General features: G+C 34.1%; 1 protein-coding gene and 1 long non-coding RNA gene across 5 annotated transcripts in view; one reads left to right on the top strand and one right to left on the bottom strand.

The window, feature by feature from the left end:
- The window catches only part of LOC114872388, a 56,269-nt gene that overhangs the window by 4,392 nt on the left and 31,074 nt on the right, over positions 1-20,803 (top strand). The window lies entirely within an intron of this gene.
- Positions 611-16,072, bottom strand: LOC114872387. Of its 2 annotated transcripts, none has more exons than XM_029179528.2 (4): positions 15,997-16,072; positions 7,458-7,625; positions 4,776-5,035; positions 611-4,439 (listed from the first exon to the last, which is right to left on the bottom strand). In XM_029179528.2, the coding sequence occupies exons 2-4, from the start codon at positions 7,623-7,625 to the stop codon at positions 4,340-4,342; spliced, it is 528 nt and encodes a 175-aa protein (XP_029035361.1). In that variant the 5' UTR covers positions 15,997-16,072; the 3' UTR covers positions 611-4,339. The 2 variants fall into 2 exon arrangements, with proteins under 2 accessions (XP_029035361.1, XP_029035360.1); XM_029179527.2 differs by lacking the exon at positions 15,997-16,072 and adding an exon at positions 12,825-13,294.

The raw sequence follows: 20,803 nt of genomic DNA on the forward strand, positions 1-20,803 counted from the left end.
GACAATTATATGGTTGGATTCACTTTATACCTTTAAACGATAACAGTCAGTTATCAACTGTTGAATAAATATTTAACAATAACTGCAATTAATAACTTTCAGTATCATTGACTTCTATGTATTAGTAGATAAAGATAATTCATACATTTTAATAAATGTATGTTTTTTAAATTTATTTTTAATACCTTCTTTGTTGTTGGTATGCATCAGAATTAATTATTCAAAATTCGTAGAAGAAATTATTATTTACAATCTCCTTTCTTGTATTTACTTTTAGAACCTATTATTATACATATAATTTTATTAAACTCACATGATATTTTTAATATAAACATGAGACTGCGGATGTTTATAATATGTATAAAATATTAGGCTGATAAAATTTGCAATTTTCATTTTTTTTCCAATAGAATTTGTTAAAATTAAAAAAAGGTTACAATTTTATTGAAAATTTTTCAATCCCTCTGCGCTTAACTTAGGTCATTTTGGATTAAACTATGTGGGGAGGTAAAGTTTAAAAAACAAAAAGAAATATAAGGAAGCTAATAGAAAACAGGCGATATGTGCAGAACATGCATTACGCAAAACATATCAAATAAAAAATGTAAAATAATTTTTATTTTTATTTATTTATTTTGCAAAATATACATTTTTTTAGAACCGTCTAATGACAAAACAAATTTCTGTCTAGGTCCTACTTCTTTATGCATAAAATATCCATTTGCATAAACATCCGCAATCTAGTTATGATTTTCATTTTTGTCAATGTTATGTTTGACAGAAGCTTATGTTTCTTGTATATTTTAACATTATTTTTCGCTGTTAAATATGCAATAAAACTATTTTTATTATTCCTTTATTATTAGCATTTTGATGGCCTCACGTATTCATCATTTTCATACGTAACTTTATACTTTATTTATATTTACTTACAATTTGAGAATTGGTAATTTTGTTATTTCAAGTATTCTCGCAGTAATTTTAGTTTGATACACAAAAAATATATAAAATTACAAGAGCTACCAATTTAATAAAATACGTGGCCGTCAAACTGTTAAATTACATTTACAACTGTAATTTGCCTTTTTAATGTTATATGGACTAAGATTAAAAAAGGAATTGTTATTCTGCAGTTATTTAATTATTTTTATTTTTATCTCTTTTGTTTCTAACTAGTTATTTCTCCTCTCTATAAGATATGTTTCTTTTATCTATTATACTCTAGAATCTTTTCTTATGTAAAAATAAATAAGTGCCAGTGTTTCTTTTATTATATACAATTTGTAAAGTACATTAACCCTTCTTTGCATTATGTTGCAAATCTGTTACATAAATTCCTTATATTTTTTAAACAGTTGTAGCTATAAATTCTATATCATATAATGTTGCAAATTTTTAATATTATATAGGTTTATTTTAAATGAAAAGCAGTATTTCTTTTCAAAATTAAAAAGTTCATGCAACGAAGGGTTAAAAGTTAACCCTTGAACAGCAGAGCCTGAGTCAAATGTGACCCAAACTTTATAATTTTTAAAGGAAAGTATTTCATATGTTAGAAGAACAATTTTTAAAGGAACATTGTAAAATTTTAAAAATGAAAATAATATACAAAATTAAATTGCTCTCTTTACGGCCGTTCGAGGGTTAATTGAGAAAGGAAAATCAGTGCATCGTTTTAATATTTTACTTGTTCATCGTCAAAGGTTCATTTACTGTCATTCGAGCGTATAAAGTGAATCCCATTCATATACAACGTGAACTATTTAATTATATTACGCATGAAATAGAAAATTTCATATGATTCTAACAGCCTTTCTGGGATCGATACGATCATTTCTTCGAGCAATTATCCTTAAATTTGACAATATTTAATCCCCCATCGAGAATCTTTATGCTCATTTCAATCTTAACACACGAACGAGCAACCTTAACGCCTATGGACTAAGCCTAAACATCTATTTATGTTTCGTAATGTGAAGCACATCATTTTAATAATATTCGTCTCTCGGTATGTTTCAGCGTTCGTGGCCTCGTTCATTAAACTTTTATAAGTTCGAACCACTTTCTTCATCATTGTCGAACGACAAATGTTTTCATTTATCTCGTATTCTACGTCGTCTCATCTTTTTTAGGGCTACTTTACAAAAGTGAACCGCATTATGTTTATCTTTGTCAAATCCTTATGATATTTTTCATTGATATTCTTCTCCTCGTGAACTCGTTTGATGAATTGTGAAACTAACTTAAAAAAAAAAAGAAAGAAAAAATTGGTGTTCCAATGGAGGAAGTAAATCCTGTATATTTAATTAAATTTAAAAAATGTGTGTGTGAAAAACCTTCGTCTTTTTCTTATCTTTCTTTTTGAACTTCTTGGACATTATTTTCTGAGATATATCGCTTATCTTAAAATTCACTCGTTTATTAAAACGTTCGCCTTAAACTATCCATATATTCACCAGAGTGTTACATTTCTCTATGTATTTTCTTTTCAAATGTGTCTCATCGAACACAGACAATATTGATAAAATGTTTGCAGGAACTGGTTAGACGATGTCTAAAAGCAACTGCCGTTCTAAATAATCAATCGTTTCGTGTGTATCTTTAAATTTATAGCAAAAAAATCGTGCTAAGTGAAAGCGGTAGTGAGGGGGAACACGAAACGCTGAAGTCCACGTTCCCTCTAACGATAAGCTGCGCATAATCTTTTCCCCCGTACACAGAATCTTTTGAAATTATTAAATTTCTATCGTTTGAAATGATTTCTCGCGCGTTATTTGAAATTCTGTGCTCAGAGAGGAATAACAGGTCCGCGCAGGTGGAAAAGAAATTAGAGGGAACATCGCTGTGGACTATTAACAATTCTATAACAGACAGTAATGCTGTGTCGTTATCAAAGACGGTTTAGTGAAACAATTCCTAATTCGTTTGTAAATTCTTCTTATCAGAGGAATGATAATTTTTCCTCAGCAAAGAAGTTTTCCCATTAAAGCATCGGATTTTCTCGTAAGAATTTTTCATTGAAATCGTTTACAGCTACGATTTAATATTCGAAGATATGTGCAGTACATCATGCGATGATAGATATTTTAGTATGAAAGTATTTACTTAAGTGTATTACTGGCAAGTGAAGGGGCACCAAGGCCTGACTAAAAATATTATGCAAGTGTCCGTAAGGGTGTTTGCTGGCTGTAACAAGGCCGCTCCATGCTACGTGATTTATTTGATTATTTTCAAACGTCACTCGTTGTCGAAGCACGAATTTCCATCCTTTTTCTCCCGAATGAAGTAATCAAGAATGACAATTAATCTAAACTTTATACAGTTTTTTATACTCGAGTCAGACTTATATCTTGGCGATTTGAACACAATGAAGTCTCGAATGAAATTGCTTCTTTTTTTATTTTATATATAATAATCGTGAACAATCGAAGCCGCGAAGCAGCCTGCGGGTATCTTTGATAATGTCGACTTACTTTCACCTCTGTTGAATTTTTTCTATAAAGATTCTTTGCACGAACAACAAATTATACAAAATTGTACAGTTTGAATTGAAATGTTTAAAAACAATTACGTTTCTTGCAAATTAGATTAGTTCGTGCTTCGAAACGAAAGAAACACCCGTACGAACTGAAAGAAAGATCCTGAAGTGAATCGAGAGTTGAACGACGATTACAAGAAGGCAGCCAATTATTAGGTCCCTGTTTTTTCTTTTCTTTTTTTTTCTCTCCATTTGATACAAATTAAACGACGAATCTCTTCGCTCTGGCTAACTTGAAACACGCTCAGTTGATTTTCAATGAAAGTCGGAATATGTTCCTTTACTTCGAAGATCAAAAGAAACGTTCCATTGATCGATCACCCAACACCACGTCGCTCCTTTCGTGGTTAATGTTCTCAACAACTTCCTCGATTCGTTCGTTCGAATTTTTCTTTCGAACAATACGGTCTTTTCACAATAATCGCAACCGAGTCCACGAAACAACAGTCAATCAATCGAGAAAATGTCCCCGCACTGTTCTCGGCTGCATATCAACTGAATTGTTCTTTATAAACGCGACAATTTCACTGGTTCGCCTTATGGATACCCTTGCACAAAGCTAACGGCAGCGTGCAAACTTCGTAGAAAGAAAGAGCACTTGCTGCGTGCACAATTAGTCGGAACTGATTCTCTAAAGAGGTGGCTGACGGTGCGCCAGATATTTTAAACCAGACTGTGTTCACGAGAGTCGTAACGATGCGTGTAGAGAATTGATGAATTAGTTCCCGGCGATGTCGATGACGATGGCGTGTTCGAGCACGGTGATGACGATGATTGGGCCTTCTTCGAGGCCGACAATACCTAGGTATTGTGGCCCTGTTTGCGAATTTTATTCTCCAGGTTGGAGGTTGGTCGGCCAACGAGGTCCTCCAGTTCGTCAGGCGTCAGAACCGTGAAGTCTCTGTTGAGTAAATTTATGTAATATTATTTTTATATTTTCAAAATCTTCATTTTTTTCAAATCGATAGCAATTATAGTACTTCTCCTCAATATAAGTACAATCATCATATACCTATACTTGGCATATAATATATTCTACCCATTTCTCCATAATTAATTATTCAAATAGAAGTTCTATAAAAGAATAAAATTGCGTTTAAATCAGTTTAGTAATTTTCAGTTTTTGTTTAATTGAAAATTAATTTTCGTGCTCCATTTTATTTCTATTTACTTTGTTGAAATATTAGCTCCATTGTCTTAGTCAGCAAATAAATGAGACATTGTAGTTCGTCCTTACCTATGTTGAGCAAGAAGCATATCTATGCTAGTTACACTTCTTTGATGCGTTCCATCCTTCTGGGCAGCCTTTTGTTTCTTTATGCACAAAGCTCTGAGTGGCGCGAGAAGTACGCCAACCACTAGTAAACTGCATCCGACAGCAATAAGGGCGGTCGAGTTTTGTGCAGCTTCGGCTCCGGGTGCAAGCTGCACCAAGCCTACTACCAATACCACGGCGCCGAGCAGCAATGACCCAACTACCACGTGTAACGAATTGACCTTCGAAAATATTGAGAAGCCCCAATCAATAATCAGCTACATCGTTTACATCCTATACTATTTATCCATAAATTTGATATCATATTTTAATAACCCTTCTAGCTTTGTTACAGTTTTCTTTCTTTTCGTTGTAATTGTATTATAATAATTAGGGTGATGGTTAAAAAATATTTTTATAGAAATTTGTTTTTAATTACTGCTGAGTGTTTCCTCTTTTTTATTTTACTTTTTGAGGCACTTGAAATAAAAATGTTCTATATTTGAAAAATAATAATTTTTCGTTATTTTCATCAAAAAATTATATTCAAATTGAAAAATATCTGGAAATATCTTGAAAATATCTAGGAAACCATATTACTTTTTCTTGATCTATTATTATCTTGAAACCTGTTAGCAAGAAGAAGACTGTTGTTTAAGTATAAAAGAAGAGTAACTAAATTTAGTGTTGGCTGTCGGGGAATAATGTTTATAAAATGGCGTAGAATGAACGGGTAGAAATCCAAGGAGGGTAAATTCCAAACACGACTACGCGCTTTACGTACACATAGTTATACTCTGCTTCTATGTACTAAACGCCCACGTGTTTTCAATGACGTCATTCTACACCCTGCTCCGTTGCGAGAAATATTCCATTTCCAACGTGACGGTTTGTAAAGCAGCCACGGCGGGGCTCATTTTAAATCGAACAATTATGCGAATGAAGATTCGTTGTTAATCCAACCGAGTTATTCTGAGATCATCGGAGATATTTTCATGGATATTATTCCACCCACGTTAAAGCAATTACTGATATGTCAATAGCATCGGTAGTTAACTTCAGTAACATTGCCTCGGGTTAAACTTTATTCTGAGGTATCATTTTTGTTTAACTTTTTTTTTGCAGTTTCATAGTATTCTATAAATGTAGACGAGGTAAGACTCTCTCCATGGTCCGCCGTCTGAGTGTTAATTGGTGGAATGGGGCCTAACATACTTTAATTATTCTATTTATTTATCATTAATTATTGGAAACAATTAATTAATTATTTTAAAAATGCGGGTCAAATTAATTAAAAGGTTTGGTGATAGTGATTTGCAAGATTTATTGAATAATCAAGATTTTAAAACTTCATTCGATTTTACATTAAAAATACACTGAAAACATTCAAAGAGGAAGTAAGTAGATTGGAAAAAGAGAAGAGGCGCGAATTTAATTTGCACATCTAATGTAAAACCGATATTGGTGAAATGAGTATTGATGAAAATATTTTCGATAATTTCATTATCTCGGTGAATTCGTAGTGCCAACGAAACTCGGTGTCGCTGAGAACAATGTGGGTGAAATGATTGTCAGTGATCTCTCAGGGTAACCGAATTTACCCTTCACCCTTACACATTGTCTGATCATCAGAGGTATGCGCAGATTTCATCGGGTTGAAATCAGATTATTACCACGGCATAATCGCAATTCCAACATTTCTGAATGTGAATTTCGAGCTTAAATTTTTCTTAAAATCTCCGTCTGGATCTATAAAACTTGTATGTCTAAGTAAGAGGGTACACTTACGTTGTCAGGATCTACGATTTGTCTCACAGAGCGTAGATCTACGGTTAATTGCCGTACATTATCGAATAAGGTTTTTTCGAGGAAATTAAGTGCTAGAAGACATGAAAGAGAAATAAAGCTTACTCGGGCCTAAGGTTAAAATTCCTGATGCATGGTCGCTTTTACAGATATGCCTTCTCCAACTCTTTGTTTCAACCTTCACCTTTCGGAGTTTAGTAGAAAATAACGGACCTTGTAAGCGTGTTATACCGTACTGGATTCTTCTTACTCTCTTTGCGCATGTTATATCGATCAGTGCTTTTATCAGTATCGAGTAATAGGTGTCGAATGCTTTTGATAGTGTAAATAATAGGGTTGAAATTGCTTAGTTAGCACTATTCATTTAATTGAAAAAACTGCAGAACGTTATAACGTTACGTCAGAAATAAAAGGAACATTAGGAATCGTCTCTTGAACACGTTCGACCACTCGAGTAGATTGAACGCTTTTTGTAGGTTGACGTAAAGTGTAATTCTTAGAAGGTAAAAGTGTTTGACGTTAAAGTGACGCTAATTACAGGGATATTTACTAAGTTCTCAGAGTTCGTAAATAATTCTTTGATGGATCCTCGAGTTAACAGAATTATACTCTAAACTCTCTATGTAATTTAATAATGGAATAATTTAATAATTTTCTCGAATACCGCGACCGTCACAATAAAAGTAACTATATCTCATTCGACGTACTATTATAATAAATTATTAAAATTATTATTATACTCAGGTTGATGAGATTGGCAATAAAAAAATCATTGAGATCGTAGGTTGATACCTTTTATAAATTATCACTATGAAATCTTTTTTTAATATTTTCCACTTATTAATTGCTACTTCTTACCTTGCCACAGAAGTAGTACTCCGGTGGTTCCTTGTCCATTAACGCTAGTACCGCTTCACTCTCAGTTAAGGGGCTGCCAGGTTGACTACTTGTTATCCTGGCTCCTTTTTCTTGATAATAAGTTTTGTGGAAGACCTTCACCGAGGGCACTGGCAATGCCGTGATCATCTTCCAAAGAAAATAAAGAAAGCTCCATTAGTCATAATTAATCAAACATCACGATTATTCATAATTAAAATTAATTTTAAAAAGACCTCTGTCAGTATTAATCTTGAAGAGAGAAGTGAAAATGAATAATTTTTTGAAATTCATTTAAGATGAGAGAAATAATTATTACGTGATCTCTCTTAGAATTCTATTCAAAAAATGTGAACTACTTTTCTATATTTCACTTCTACTTCGCAAGATTCTTAAGTTCTGAAATTGTTGTCCTCGTAGAACTTTTCCCAGCTTCATTCCGTGTTTCTCGAACAACGTCTAGTAAATGTAAGGTTGAGCTGATTGGGAAAACAAGGGAAGCCCCTGGTCGCCGCGACTTAACGATAAAACGGCAATAACGCGATCTCCCCTACGGTTGGTTGTTCGATCTCAAAGATAGGTTGCAACCTGTCCTTGGCTTTAATTTCTCCAACATCCCCTTTTCTACAGTGTTTATACGATAAAGAAACCATGTATGTGGCGTTCACAGTATGGCGACGAATTATTGTTCCCTTACACGTATCGTCCTTGTCCTTCCATGATTTTTTTTTTTTTTAAATTGAAGATCGCGGGTTTCTACGTTCTCGTCTCGATCGATGAGAGAAGGTGTTGAAGGGGAAGGATTCATGTTGAAGAGAAGTTGTGTTTTCAATACGACTAATGATCCTGTCCTTGGCACAGCTTTAAACACGTTCTTATAGAAGCATTACCTAGTTTTTTTTTTATATACGATGTACTTAAAGTGTCTGATACAGTAAAATTGGATTTATTGACGATAACGAAGGATTTATACTGTTTCGTGGATTACTTCAATGATCTTCTGATTCAATAGGATAAATTGTAATTCTGGAGACCTGATTGCTATAATTGAAGAACTCTATGCAAAACCTGTTTAGCTCCATTTTTTAATAAAAAATCGATTTTTTTATTAAATACATACGCTACTGACGACGTTTGTTGGACAGCTTTTTATTGGTAGCATGAAACTTTAAATAACGGAGTTGAACGATTTTTGCATTGAGATTTTTAATTATTGTAATCAGAGTAAACATTGTAAGGGGGACACTTATTTTATACCTTTTTTTATCCTATTATCTTAACAACACAGCAATGCGCCGGATAATTTTTATTTTGCAATAAAAAAAAAAATGAAATCGAAAGAGAAAAGAGTGAAGTTGAAAGGGTTAATACACGATGGTGGGCAATGGTTGTAGCAGTAGCAATGATATTGATGACGGTGGTGGTGGTGGAAATGCTGGTGCCGGTGGCCTAGATACGCTGTTGGGGCCGACGGCCGTTGCACCTCGGTTATCGAACAGCAGAGCTTGCACGGAGTGCAGCTGCACCGCTATAAAACTATTGCAGACCTCTTTTTGGCGTCCTCCTTGATTTCCTCTCGGAATCGATCGGTTGCATTCAATGTACAACAGATAGGACGATTTCAAGCTTCATCTATCGTCTTATCGATGATTTAACTGATACAATGTCGCGTCCAAAGCCAGTAGAAAGGGTTAAATCTTTAGGTGAAAGTGTATTGTTTTACGAGCTCCTATAATCCTTGGACAGCAGAGCTCGGGTCAATCGTGACTCAAACTTACGAAACATATACAAGGATAGTAACATAAAATTAAATGTTTCATATATTGGAAGAAGTAAAATTTAGAAAATGAAAATAATATGGAATACAATATTAAATTAAAATTGGGGTTCTCTCCATGGTCCGTCGTCCAAGGACGACTAAAGCTTTAAACTTTGCATCTTATTTTGATTCGATCGTGATAATTTAAAAATGTCGAAGCTGCTTTCAAATGTCGAATTACAAATATTTCATTTTTAGAGTATGATAAGGAATTATTGAAACCATTATTCAATGGTGATTTAATTTCGCATTTTCTCCTACAAAAGTTTATATTTTCTACCCGAACAAAGACCCCGAAACAATTCACTTAACTCTTTGTTCTTTTAATATTTCTGAGAAACAGTAAATACAGTATACTAATGGAGTCATGGAAAGCAGAATACTAAAACAACTTTTTTCATTCCAAGTACAAGAATAATAAAGCACGTCATGTTTGTTTGTAGAAACCATTTCAACTACATTGCATTTGGAAAATTCTGAAATGTTATTAAAATACTCCGTTTATGTTCTATAATGTTTCACAATACTGTTATAAAAATACACATTTTTTAGAATTTTTAAATTTCTATTAGGCGAAGGAAGGGGTTGGTTTATTCGTGCGATACAACTGAAAGAAACTGTCCGTCGTATTTCATCGTTAATCTTATAAAAGGATAATTCTGCAAGTGTTAATGATAAACACAATCTCGCGTGCCCATAGTTACGTTCATGAAGGACGAGAGATGAACGACACGCGATCCAATATGCACGTACCCGTGCAGCTTATATCACCCAGAGTTATACAAGCAGGGTATTCAACTACACCACGAATTCCAAGCAGGTCTCCTAACACTGGACATCTAGAAAGAAATTACCTGTATATCCTACCGTTCCGATTAAAGGGAGTCTAAGGGAGGCTACAGCTATGGGCCCCACTTCCTAGGAGGACCCCTTTCCGAGCCTTTCATTTATTAAAAAATTCCAAAGTTTGGGATTCATTATAATTTGACAAATCTTAGACCCAGTTCTATTCGACGTTACACATGAACTAAAAAGAAAAACGAGGCTACGAAAGAAATCGTACGAGCGTAACGATTCGAGGGAACCTAGATTCGCAAGGCAGAACTTTCGTCTGTGCAAGTTTCACGGCCCTTTGTTTAAGAGGTTTGCTTGTCAATGGCTATACTTTACAGCGGTTCGACGGTTATAAACGAAATTCCAAGGCCTTCAATTGTCACCGGTGCCAGGGTAACTTCGATTCACCGACAGTAACCGTGTCGACGTCTTGCTTTTCCAGCCGGAATCGTACAAGTTTTGCAACGGAGTCGGTTACGTGCACGCCGAAAGGGTAACCTTTATTGCTCGGAAAGGCGTAAAGTAGGACAGTGGCCTGATTCCTGGAGTCATGGCTGTAGCTGCATGTGCACCGACCAGAGTAGAGGAACGGCTATAGACAGACCGAATGTGCAACCAGTACCGCGTTCTCGTTCCTTGGATTTTTGCCAAAAGCTCGCGGGTATTCCCGCTTCGTTGTAGACGGAAACGAAAAAGGAAACGGAAAAAACATACGATTAATATAATGCACGCGTTGCGCGGTTCACAGTGGACTCGTCTGTTTTCCACGTCTCCGCGTAACAGGTCCTACTTTTCTTCTATTTTTCTTGTCCGATCCATGGAAACGGATATTATTTTCATTTCCTAGAAATCGAGGATTAGCGAGGAGCGTTTCCAGAGTTTCTGTGTTTTGTTAATACACCGGATGACGATTGGTGTCAAGGGAGAGCGAGAAGTTTTATGCTCGAACAGAAATGTAAATAATAATTAGAGGAAGAACTATTCAACGCGTGGAACAGTTATTGGATCAATGAGACACGCCACAAAGATTTGAACAAATATTCAGCATTTTTCAAAAACACTCTGGAATTAAGATGAATTATCAATGATGAATTTTTTTTTTTAAATTGATTATTTAGTTAAACTATGATGGAAAATAGCTCGAGACGTGTTTATACAAAGAAATGTAATAAAAATCATCGGTAAGGGCCGATGACCCGCGAGTTTTCTTTCTTTTCTTTTTTTTCAAAATTCAACCGGCTGTCTAATCGAAGTAATCGTGGAAGGTGCAGTCCAAACGATAAAAGAAAATAGCTTGGGAAGTATTTATGCAAATACGCGCCTTTGCATGGTGCATGCAATTCACTTTTATTGAAGGTGGCACGACATCAAGGTGGTTCACCCTTTCGCGGAAGATACCAACTTATAGGGGTGTTACGTGTGCTACGTGAAAATGAGCGACCCTCCTTGGCTACCACCATAAAACGGTGTCCCTGAATGAATTTCAACGAAATCTCATGATTTTCACGTCCAATTTGCCACGTCTCGAAGAAATGTTTTCGCCTCTGACGTCGCTAGAAACGCGATTATTATAAAGCTCTCTCGTCGCAGATAAAAAAAATCAAACGTATCGCTTGATTTTCACGGAGACCTAATTATCGATCGCGTGAAATTTATAAATCCTCGCGAAGATCTATCGACGTATCCCGGGCCAGAGATTGCTCGTACGTTGACTCACGATTTCCAGCCGCACCAAATGCAGTTGCAACTTCGCCTGGCTATGTTCCAGCGGTACCTAGCTATACATCTATTTCCATAAATTCGGTAATCGAGGTCAGTGTACCTCCAGCTTTGACGTGTCTATTTGCAGATTCATTTTAACACGCCTCGCTTTCACCGAACTTTGGCCCCGTCGAATTAACAAATATTCGGTAACAAGAATTCCGTGATTCTCCTTATACGTATACACGCGGTACGTGGCTCATCGAGAGCTAAGCACAGCGTTGTAAACTTCGAATCATCGGATTTCCATTATTTTAAGTTCATCGATTTTATCGCCTGGAAGTAGCCTTCGATGCAGTACAAAGAATAAGGAGGAAAATTAGCAGACAGGATGTGTGTAACGTTCGATTAAGCGAATTCGATCGAAACAATCGTAGAAATAGTTGGTTAAAATCTCGAGAATCGATAAATGGGTCACCGCAGGTCGTCGAGCAATATCTTACGTATCCACGATGAGTACTCGATCGTCAACTGGGTCATTCGACTGTGGCTTAAATAGGAGACAGAAGTGATAGAAATCGTCGGAAATCGTTGATTCGAATGATCGATATCCATTTCGTGTCACTGCATTCTCATCGTGGATACTTGTATAACGTTCACCTTAATTGATCATAATAAACAACTACCACAGGAGTACGTCGTTTCTGAAATTCAAATAACCGCGTTGCGTAGTTAAATAAAGAATTTCAACGAATCGTTTGAATATTAAACTCTTCGAGTTAAGAAAATGTCGCGCGAGACGGTGCCACGAAATGACGCGTATTTACATCGCTCGACTTACGGCGTGATAGTTTTTCATCCCTCCTAAAGAATTCACTACTTGTAGCTGGTTTACAACCGTCGATCAATTACATTAGGAAGGAATTTAGAAGGTTGCCACAATTTTACGATCATTGATAAACATCCGGTGTTGGAATATAAGAGGTCTGACTTACTTTGCTGGTTTATTTTCGACAAGCCTTCAGTGAAATGCCGCGTCGATTCAGCAGCAGAATGCCGTGATAGTGGTAACTGTTCCTCACGACGAACAGAACATCGAGCTTCTCGAGTTGAAGAGAATTGCACCGCGAACCCGAGACTATTACGCTTCCGTAAGAGATCGCTTTCGACAGGGTGGTGGTCCCGCGAATACTGAGCCTCCAGAGCTTTGTATCTTGGTCGATAAACCACCCTGTCGGCCACCCACTCAGCTCTCTCGCTAAAGGTACCATCACACTTGCGCTCACGTGGCTCCGGGACTGCGTTTATTCACACGATGGATGCTCCTCTTGTGTAGTTTAGTTGGTTAATTTTTTACTTTCCGCCCAGAGAGCGCCGTTTTTTTTGCTGTTAGATATATGGCCGCTTAAGGGACATTTTCTTCTTCCTATATTGCCCAGCACGTGGATTACCATTTAGCATTTTAATTAAATTTTATGCCTTTTATTCTATTTAGTCTTATTATTTGTCCTTCTGGTTCTTCATAATTCGAGTTTTTTATTAAATTCTGTGTCTTTTATTCTTATTGGTTCTTTCTCTATTCATTTGTTTGTCCTTCTGCCTTTAATAATATGATTTTTATTAAACTCTTTGTCCTTCATTTTCCTTTTGATCTCCCTTCTATTCATTTAGATGGTTTACAACTAAATGATTCTTTTTTTAATGAAAATATTATTATAAGGACCAGTGTGCCCTGTTTGCTCCCTGGAAATCGTAAGGTGGTGATTTTCTTCTGTCAGGGAAGGATAAGAATGGAACGCGATGAATAGCACGAAGAGCATTGTTGTGAATTGCGTCTTAGGGAGTACAGGAAAGAATGTAACTATTGCATTATGGTGAAAACAGATCCATCATTATCGTAACAGCAAGTGTTACATAAAATGTATTTCTTTACTCAATAGCACCATGAAATTATTGAAGCTTCTGATACTAATTATTGGTAATGTCGCTGTAAAATGAAGTTATAAATTAACAGTATGTTCGTTATGTAATGAACATTAGAAGCTTTCATAGCTTCGCTTTACTATTGAATAAAGCTCTGTTTTCAACATTATGTAATAGCGTTCGTTGCATTCTTCCTTATAACAATAGCGCAACAGGGGCGGGGGGTCAGAAAAGTCTATTGGCCTCTTATTAAGAAATTAAAAGCCTTCCTTTCGAAAGAAGGTAAAAGATCTTCCTTTAAGAAAACGCGGGGGTAAATGGAAATGAACGAGAATCATTTTCTTCTCTTTATTATACTTGCGCTCTTGTATTCCGATCTATCCACAACACGTGTACTTTTCCTCATTAACACACCTTTAACCTTTCTTCTCGACCACTGACATTTTCATAACAAGAGTAAGATCATTTGAAAATATTTTCAAATAATAGCTTCTTCCTGCTTCTAAGTATGATACTTAAGAAAGTCTTATTATTGTCAATCTGACAATTTCTGATGCTTATTATTCAAAAGTTGAAGATAATTTATAACATTTTTTGTTCAATTTTGTCACCCGACTTCCGGGTGTAAGCTGTGTTTAACAGAAAGATGCTCCTAACGTTTTCATTAACTTTAGATGTTTTTCAATTATAAGAACAATAAACCTACAAAATGTTTTAGAGATTTAAATTATAAATTTTCAATGTTTCGGTTCTTTTTTTCAGCTATTTTATATTCTACATATATCATTTATATCATCTGCATTAAACTTTGCAATAAATTTTATTTATCTAATCAGATATAATGTGTCAGTTCTACATGTAAATTTCTCAGCTATTCTTGACTATAGTGCAAAATAATTGTTTAAAATGTAAACGAGTGGAATTCTATTTAGCCGAGATTTAAACTTTTCGCACAATGTTTGTATACAAAAAACGGGTGCAGAACTGTTCCATGCATGTTCGAATAAGACGCAGATTTTATATTGTTCGTGGTAGTTAGGGTGATTATTTTTAGAGCATGCAGCGCATAGGTGTTACTCTATCGAGAAAATATCGATGAGACCTTCTTCGCAAGGTTGGCCGTCTCTTCGTCGAAGCTTAAAGCGATGCACTAAACGGTAACAATTAATTTCATGATTAACCTTGTACAATTAACCACTAATAAGGTCTTATCTAACAATCTCAATCCGTTTGTATCTGTTCTTACATGTCGGATTATGCAACCTATTATTGAAGAGCTTGGTGCAAAATCCGGATAAGTCGAATATTTGAAAGATATGGGAAATTGAATAAATACACAGAAGTGTGATACTTCTTACTTCTCATTAACATAACTTGAATATTTTTTTGGAGTCAAATCCCTTAGAAATTGAAGAATTTTGGAATTCTGATTTTCTAGAATTTAGAATATCTAAAATTGCACCAATTAATCGACAATTCGTATAAAAATATATACATAAAAATTCAACAAGTACTATTTTATTAAAATTTGTACATATTCGGTTTTTGCACCGGGCTCCTCGATGCTGGAAAAATTCGAAATTTGATATTTCAAATGGCGTAATCCGATAATGTATTCTTTCGTTAATTTGTGTTCAATCGTCGACATAGGAATCCGATTTCTACTTTATCCGCTTTTTCCAAGAACACTTGATGAGCTGTATTATTGAGTTACAGCACGAGATTGGGTCTCTGATCTTGGAATGATAGAATATAAGATTTTCTGCTTGGTGTATTATAAATTTAATAAAGTATATTAATTGTTGATCCGGGGAAAGGAATTATATTTCAATTCGTATAGAATATGATCCATCATAGTAACGTTATTAAATGATAATTGCTAATATCCTAACCCTCAGATTTTAACTCAATTTTTCATATTATTTTTATTTTCTAAATTTGACACTGTTCCTTTAAAAATTATTCTTCCAATGTATGAAATTCTCTAATTTAAAAATGATAATTTTAACTTTTGATTAATATCCTTGCATGTGCTTTCTAAGTGTGGGTCTTGATTTACTGGGAGTCCGCTGTTCAAAGATTAATGCGAGATATGGCACTGAATATGATGTTACTTTATGGATGTTATTACATCAAAGAATTTATTTTGAAAGAAATATTACATTACACCTTTATCTACTTGTGTCTGACATTTGAATATCAATAATGAGATGAGATGAAGCAAATTGTATACTTAAAAACTACCTTTCCAATGAGTATCGCAAAAGACGTTTTGTATCACTGGGAGTACTGTCTTACGTATCACTCCATCACTGTCTGTAGTGTTTGAACAGATTAATTCCACAAAATTCGCGCTGTGCAGCCAGAGAATAGGAATCTTCGGTGTTCCACGTGTCTGTGATTTCATTTGCTACTTATTTTTACCAATGAATTGCAGGCGCGTGTATAAAACAAGATATGTACCATGTGTTGAACGAGTAGTTAGCAAATAGTAGCTACGATGGAGGTGAAATTTTCAAATAACGATCTGTTGTTAGGATCCAATGGATTCGACGTTCATTAGCAATTTATACACAAGACGGTATATGTTTACAAAAAAGAACAGCCTGATTTGCAAATTATACAAGGAGTCTCAGGTGTACAATTTGAATTTTGAAAAAAAAAAAGAATTTTGTTGGTCGAGTTAGATAGGACACCCCGGATGTAATTATCGGCTGCCAATTAATTAGCGACCGATCGATCAATTTGCAGATTATTTTCAAGAAATCGATCGTTCTTCATGGTAGAGGGAAATTTTCCTCGAATAATTTAGTAGAAACAGATGAGTAAGGTTGTTGATCATATCGTTACGTCATTCTTCTAAGAAGAACTTTCGGATTACGTATTCTTGCGAGAAAGTTTGACTAATACTGCGTTTCAGAGTTTAGTATATTTACTGTTATCAATCAAAAGTGCATAAAAAGTTATAGTACTTTAGTTTTCAATAAAGTATTGCAAATGGTAACTTTTGCATAATTTTGCTGCAACATGACCTTTAGCTGTTATTTTGATTTTTTTTTATCAAACTTTGCTGTTACCAAAAACTTTATATTTCATACTGCGTGAAATATGTTAATAATTTTCACTCGGAATGATTTGATAAATAATATCAGTGAATTATTTACAAAGAGTTAATAAATATTCAGCGATATCGAAGAATAATTTAATAAATTCAAAAATTTAAACATGAACTTATAATTTTTCATTTAGAAAGCGTAATATTGAGCTAAAGGTCAATTCTTGATATTCTTATAAAATTTTCATTTCCTTCAGTTTCATTTTTTTCATTACACCCCAACAGTCGTCAGATATATTTACAACCTGCATTCTCATTTTATTCTACATGTTTTTAATTTGATTTCAAAAAAATGTTATTACTAATTGTTCATAAAACCATAAATTTCCTCTCTAATTTGCCTATGTAAATGTCAAAATCCCATTGGCGCGAAAAAGTTGAAGTTATGTGCGTGGGATCAATGTAAAAAGTACTAACAATAAGTCAGGATTTTATTTCATCCTTCCTTTTCAAATCAAACATCCTCTTTTAATATTCCTTGCGGAAAAGTATTTCATTTTTTATTGCAAACGAATTTATTTTCTGTTCTTTTGAAAATGTTTTTTCTTTTCAAATCGTTCTATTTCCAGGGGCAACCCTTGGAATTTTGCTGTCCCGTGAATAATTGAACGACATCGCTTTATAGAATAAATCTTTTTCTTAAAGAAACGTTCAAATATTGCATTTTTCGTGCAATTATATAAAACTTATTTCAATAAATGCAAATTCTTTAAATTAAACAAAGAGATTATCGTAATTAAAAGGCTGTAGTTGTTAGTGAAAACGTTTTATTAAACTCTGAAAGTTACAATAGCAGTAGAGTTTTTGTGTTATTCACGATTTTTGTTTACTGTAGAATCACATACAAGGTTACAGTACTTGAGGTCCTCCGTGCGTAATAATTGCGACACGTTTCTCTGCATACCTTCAATCTCGTCGTAATTCCGTGTACAGGTTCTCATTTTTCAAAAATAATTCAGTCTTTCTAAATTATTATTACGTACTCCAATAAAACGTTATTATCAAGATGAATTTCCTAACAAAATTCCTTGAGGCATACAAAAATTGTACGATTTATTCCTCGAAAACTATCTAAACTAAATGTCACATGAAATTATGTGAATAAATTGGGATTTATTATTTCCATGAATAAGTATTTAATATAAGACCTTTTTCATGAAAAATATATTAAATATCCATATTGTCACTGGATTAGTCCTTTATTTTTCCCTCAATTCCTCATATTTGTACAGAAACAATTATAATTGTTAATTTGATGCATATGGCATGATCAGTTCTAATTTAAATCTTTGATAATAAAGAATTTAATTAAATCGATATTTTCACACTTAATTCATCAGTTTTTTCACATTAATTTGAACTGAACTGAAGATACGACATAGCATATGCATTTTATGATTCTATCATATTTATATTATTTCATATAAAATCGTGGGATCAGAAAGGAATTAGAGGGCAGGGGTCTTCTGAGAACTGTCACGAAATTTCACGCACGAAGTTACGACGATTTCGGATGCGGCAAGAAAAATGATCATGTCTTTTATACATGCGAAGTCCTTGCGTTATCAAATAATTTTCGAGACGTATGCGATAAGAAGGTTCAACGATAATCGTAGTCTGCACGAACTTAACTTTCATGCATATGATTCTGCGTATAAATGTACAATAAATATTAAACGGAGAAATGATAATATATTCTTATACAGTGTCCCAGTATTGATGGTACATTCGTGACAGGGAAACAAGTTAAAAATATAGAATAAATATAAGCATATATGTATATTTGGAGTCTGACTTCGCAGGTTCATTTATCCTTCCTGAAAGAACACCGACACCGATCGTGCAACAGAGTCCCTAAATAAATATATAATATATAACATACTTTTTTTTTAAAACTAGAAGATCACATAATCTCACCAGAATTAGAGTTTCGAACGTTGTGCACGACGAATGCATTTCGAATAATTCCGTTCGTCGATTCTTAATTTCTAGAGTACACAGACCAGTGGCGCAATCATAATTGTAAAATAGGGGGTTTGACAAAATTTTCTTTTTTTTTCTGTTTATTTCAAATAACGTTTTCTGAAATCTTCGAAAATATTCTCGTATTTATTAAAAAGAAAAGGTTCGTAATTTCTCAACAGAGGGTCGATCGACCCTTTTTTCTCCCCCCTCGATCAGTTGTGCTACTGATACAGACAAGAATACGATTTGCTTGATAAGAAAAGAGTATTTCTTTGAAACTACCCGTTCTTTTAGCGCGTTGTTGACGGAATCGAGCTCAAAGGAAGTTGTAAGCATTGAATGCACTATTTTTATTGCTTTCGCTATAGCTTAACTATGATCGTTAGCCGAACGTCTTGGATTTAACGTATTTCGGCTCGATTACAATTCTATTACGCTAAATAATCTTCTGCTTTCTCAATACTTTTGCTATCGTCCGATTCGATGATAGTGACAGCCGCAGAGGTTTCGATCACGCGATATCGCGTGCATGACCGTCAATTTTTTAACACACTCGCATCAGCCGCACCCGAAAAGACGATCATGAATGAGGCGATCGCAAAAGTGTTGATCTCTGAGGAAGATTTCTATGAAACTTATAAACGGAGCAAGAGTACACAAAATATAGGAGATATATTTGAAACATAACGTAACAATAATATGGTTATGTATTTTGTATAATTAATGTAAAAAATGAGTTTAACGATGATAGAACTTCAGAAGCAATAAATTGATGAATAGGAATAGATACATGACGGTATTGCGTAAGGAACAAACGAGCTTCTTTTGCAAACCACGGCAGCAAAGCAATCAATCAATTATAAGCGTAATGTTATTTAAAGAGCTACAAACTCTTTAGTGTTTATGATTATCAAATAGTTCGGCGCAATAACAGCAATCAGCGATTATCTAATTAAAGCATCAAAATTGCTTTCTGTTCATAAAACTAATCAGTTTATAAATCAGTGCGGGCAAACAATGAGTCTTAAATTGGTAAACATAATCCGTCCAATTGATCATGGATCATCGAAGATCAATTCAATTACAATAAATGATAAATTAGTGCATAATGCGTTTCATCTAATTTACATATCTAAAATATTTTAAATGAAGTTATTTAATTCGAGAGAGTAAATAGTTAAATTAAAAAATATTTATTTAACATTTATTATCATTATATTGTAAGATATTCTTACAATTAATTAATTAGTTTGAAGCATTTTTACTTTCAATTATTATAACAGAGATAATTCATACATAATAATGAATTATACGCTTTTACTTTCTAATGAAATTCAACCCTTTCCTCCAAACTTGCCACCGTTTAATAGTAATAAAATTGTTTTAGATATGAAAATTAAAGGAAACATTTAGTATATACAAATTCACTCGTTAGAGTGACATAGAGAGCATGGAAAACAGCGCAAAATATTAAAAAAGTTTCAAAATGTCGCATGTAAAAAAAGTCACATTGAACGTTATCTATCAGCGAGCTTAAATTATGAAACTATTTACACGAATCGCTTAAACAAAAGGTCGAGCTTGTTACACCTGCTCATCTTTCGCTGTACTTAAGCTTAATCGACTTACAAGTTAGATATGCAGTAAATATCTTATTAGTTCAGAAATAATTCGTGTGTGTACCGTATTACTATATTAGAGTGTGTGTATAATATACTTTTTTTCATTATATATATATGCATTATGTCGTATTATAATATATTATCACTAGCACTAGGTGAATGAGAATAAATTAACATCTTTTGGATTTTACCTTCATTCATCTAGTGCAAACGCTTTGTAAAATTTCTTAAAACTGTTTTCATATACGTACATAGATGTAATTCTTTTTTTTGTTTTGTTTAATAACTTTAAGTGGACCCCAACGGTAGTCGAACGTGCACACCTGTACATCGAGTAGAGTTTTTCTTT

The sequence above is a fragment of the Osmia bicornis genome, chromosome 5 (assembly GCF_907164935.1).
Source record: "Osmia bicornis bicornis chromosome 5, iOsmBic2.1, whole genome shotgun sequence".
NCBI lineage: Eukaryota > Metazoa > Arthropoda > Insecta > Hymenoptera > Megachilidae > Osmia > Osmia bicornis.